At 42.5% G+C, this 3741-nt stretch overlaps 1 protein-coding gene across 1 annotated transcript; it reads left to right on the forward strand.

Moving 5' to 3' along the window:
* The first annotated feature begins 272 nt into the window (after positions 1–272).
* On the forward strand, positions 273–1500 carry LOC110919038 (proline-rich proteoglycan 2-like). Its single transcript, XM_022163336.1, has 2 exons — positions 273–1083; positions 1232–1500. The coding sequence occupies exons 1-2, from the start codon at positions 273–275 to the stop codon at positions 1498–1500; spliced, it is 1080 nt and encodes a 359-aa protein (XP_022019028.1).
* The last annotated feature ends 2241 nt before the right edge of the window (positions 1501–3741 follow it).

The following is a 3741-nucleotide window of genomic DNA, read 5'->3' on the forward strand; positions in this document are numbered from 1 at the left end:
TTAACTATGATGATATCAACTACGTCACGATACTCCCCACTAGGCCCACCGGTAATACGTGGAAATATCGGGGCGTGACGGGTTGGTATCAGAGCCAACATTGAGTGAATTAAACACTAGCCTTTTGTGTTTAATCTCAATGACACAGTTGCACATTCCTTGACTTCCGAGTCTATGGAAAGGACTTAGGACTAATCCAAATCTTATTTATTTTTGTCCTTTATTGTTTTCCCTTGCCTGTTTCTTTTGTTGTTTTGACAGGAATAAGGACCATGCCGCCACGAGTTAGAGGTAGAGGTAGAGGAGGAAAGGCGCCGATTTTAACGAGAAATGATCACGAAGCTGGGCCATCTCACAGGCACACACCATCCGCGTCAATCGGATCGAGTCCTCATGAAGATTGGAGGACCTACCTAGAGCCTGCGAGACACTTTGTCTTGCTTAGCTCCTTGCCATCATACCACGATTCATTCGGACTCCTCCAGAACAATGAGTCTGACCACTCGCATCACTCCTCCATTCCATTGCAGCGTTCGGGTTCTCACAGCGCCTTCCAGGACCCGACCCCATACTTCCAGAGCCGGTTCAATCCGGTAAACCAGGTGAAAGAACCAGAGGGTCCAAACCCTTTGGGACCAGTTGATCATTATCCTGAGATGCGGGATATAGAGTTGGATGAAGATCCAAATCCTGAGATGCCACCGAGTGGGACGCCCACACATCCCATCGAGATTTCTAACGGATCATCTTTTCATGGTTCGCCATACAGCGGTCCAGACAGTTTTGCTGAAAGGTGGGCCACATACAACTGGGAGTACACTCCTCCTTTCAACCCACAACATCAACAGCAGCAGGATCCCTCTGAGGATTCGTGTTTCCAGGCAGTCACGCCACCGCCATCACCACCGCCAGAACAGCAACCGCCTCCAAAACCACCCAGGCGCAGAAGATCTGGTGCACGGATGTCCGTGCGAGGGGGTTTCCACTTCAGCACCCCCCAACACTCAAGCAACAGCCACTACCCGCCGTTGTACGAAGACCCGCAAATGGGTGGGCCTTCGAACCCAGTTTCTAAAGTCGACTGTGCGCCAGTCGAACCACACCACAAATGGGTTATGATAACCCGATTCCTTCTTACGCCGGTGTAGCGGCGTATAACCCTTTTGAACAACCAGCTTATTCTAGCTACAACTACTACAATGCCCCTAATGTTGACCGTACCTTGAGGCAGCAAACTACAATGCTCTTCACCCCGAAGGACCCTTTCAAGCCGCGTACCCAACTGGGTACCCAGCATATGTGTATCAATACCCACCACCTCCTCAACCTCCGCAGCAGCAGCCTCCGCAACGACCACAGATCCAACCACCGCAGCAGCAGGAAATCCTTCAGAGGTTGAACCAGGTGGAACGAGAGGTGCAGGAGGAGCGTAGAAGCCGCCGGGGTCTACTTAAGGGTTTGGCAGACTTACTAAAGGGGAAGAAGAAAAGGGATTATTAAAATTCCTTATTTATTTTTTTTTGTAATTTTTACTTTCAATTAAGTCCTTGCGTGGACATTAATTTTTGTATTCGGTCCCTGCGAGGACTTGTATTTCTTTTTAGTCTCTATGCGGAGAAATTATTTAAAAGTCCCGTTTAGGGCATCTATGTACTTCTTCAATTTAATGGAATGTTTTATTTTAAATTTCATTTGTCATTATATGTATGAATATAGTATATGAAATAAATCAAAATATCATTCCACTTTAATATTGATCCGCCATTAAAGAAATTCTTAAAGCTAAAACCTAGCCCATGTGTCATTTTAAAGGCAGGGCCATGATGGTAGCCCATTTTTAAGAAATAAATCCTTGTTAACATCTGAAAACATGTTAGCACTCCTGACAATAGTGATACGATAAAATCACACCTGTCATCCTTATACTCGACTTTTCCAATTCCTTATTCTTATTTAATTAAAAACATCCATTAGTGATGAAGTGCCTACGGGCCATATTTAGTGTCTAACAAGACAAAAGACGTTGTAGTCTACGACTCCCTGTCAAGAAAAGGTGATGAACTATGTTCAAACCTTAATGCCTCGATCTTATAAGATCATGGCTTATAATTTAAAAATTGTCCTTGTGACTAGGCTTTTTGTGCCACTCTATATCTTTAATGATTTCTAACTAAAGATAAATTAAAATGAAAAATCCTAAATGAATATAACTAACAAATTAACCAATATGGTTTTTATTTACCATGGTTAATGAATCGTCAAAAATGACATTTCTATTTTAAACTTCTGAATAAATCATTGTAATCAATTTTATGTAGCAATCAAGCTACATGGCTGAATCGGAAGAGGTTAACAGTCACCCGAGGGAGAATAATGATACCACCAGAATTAATGTAGCTGGTGCAAATCTACAAGCGATGATAGATAATGCTGTTACTGGAGCTATGGACAGGCAGTTTAAAGAATCAAGTGGTACTCATAGCAAGACCCTATCTGTATCTCATACAAAACCACCCTCCAAGACTCACGTATCTTATAAGGACGAATCTCATCATTTGTCAAATCAGAGGAGTGTTCCATCCAAACGAATCGTGCTAAATCAGGAGCCGCGTGTTAAAACCTGTTCTTACAAATACTTGGTCTCTTGCAAGCCAAGGGACTTCACAGGAGAGAAGGGAGCCATTGATTGTATGACCTGGCTCGATGAGATGGATACTGTGGTTGATATTAGTGGTTATGCTGAGCAAGATATTGTGAAGTTTGTGTTACAATCGTTTAAAGGTGAAGCTTTAGCTTGGTGGAGGTCCCTAATCCAAGCTACATGGAAGATCCCGTTATATAACTTGACTTGGGATCAGTTTGTTGCTCTAATCAAAGAAACTTTTTGTCCTCAACATGAAGTTGAGAAAATTGAGACTGACTTCTTAACCTTGGTCATAAAGAACTTAGATTGTCAGGCGTATCTTACAAGCTTCAACACTATGTCCCGATTGGTTCCATACTTGGTCAAACCGGAACCAAAGCGCATAGCTCGTATTATTGGAGGTTTAGCTCCAGAAATAAAGGGAAATGCGAAAGCATCCAGACCTACTACATTCTGGTCAGTGGCAGATCTGTCTCTATCTTTACACTTGATGCTGTCAGGAGCAAGTCTGTCAAAGCTTCTGAAGACGGAAAAAGGAAATGGGAGGATGAGAGTTCTCATCGCTCCGAGAAGAAAAAGAAAGGGAACTCAGATCACAAGAAGAGTTCAAGGTTTAAAAAGGATAACCAACAATCAGGCGAGAAGCCCAAATGTAAAACATGTCAAAAGCATCACTTTGGGAAGTGCACGTTGGAATCGAAATCACAATCGCAATCAAAGACTTTTGGATGTGGGATCTGCAAGTTCAAAGAACACAAGACTTTGGATTGCAAGAAGTTGAAGGATGCAACCTGTTATGGTTGTAACGAGAAGGGCATATCAAGGCCAACTGCCCAAAATTTGTAAAGATGCCTGAGGAGGCTAAAAAGACCAATGCTCGGGTCTTTCAAATGAATGCACAAGAAGCGGTTCAGAACGACAATGTGATAACAGGTACTTTTCTGATCAATGATGTTTATGCTAGAGTGTTATTTGATTCTGGTGCGGACAAGTCGTTTGTAGACAACAAATTTTGTAAATTATTAGATCTGCTTGTTAAAACTCTAAGCATAAAATATGAGGTCGAATTAACCGATGGTACCATAGAGACTGCTTCA

The sequence above is a fragment of the Helianthus annuus genome, chromosome 1, assembly GCF_002127325.2.
Source record: "Helianthus annuus cultivar XRQ/B chromosome 1, HanXRQr2.0-SUNRISE, whole genome shotgun sequence".
In the NCBI taxonomy this organism is placed as follows: Eukaryota; Viridiplantae; Streptophyta; class Magnoliopsida; order Asterales; family Asteraceae; genus Helianthus; species Helianthus annuus.

Bases quoted from the DNA above. Each gene is read 5' to 3' on its own strand.
- LOC110919038 (XM_022163336.1), top strand. From the start codon at position 273: ATGCCGCCACGAGTTAGAGGTAGAGGTAGAGGAGGAAAGGCGCCGATT. The intron at 1,084-1,231 runs GTGCGCCAGTCG...ACCTTGAGGCAG, and splicing joins CCCAGTTTCTAAAGTCGACT to CAAACTACAATGCTCTTCAC.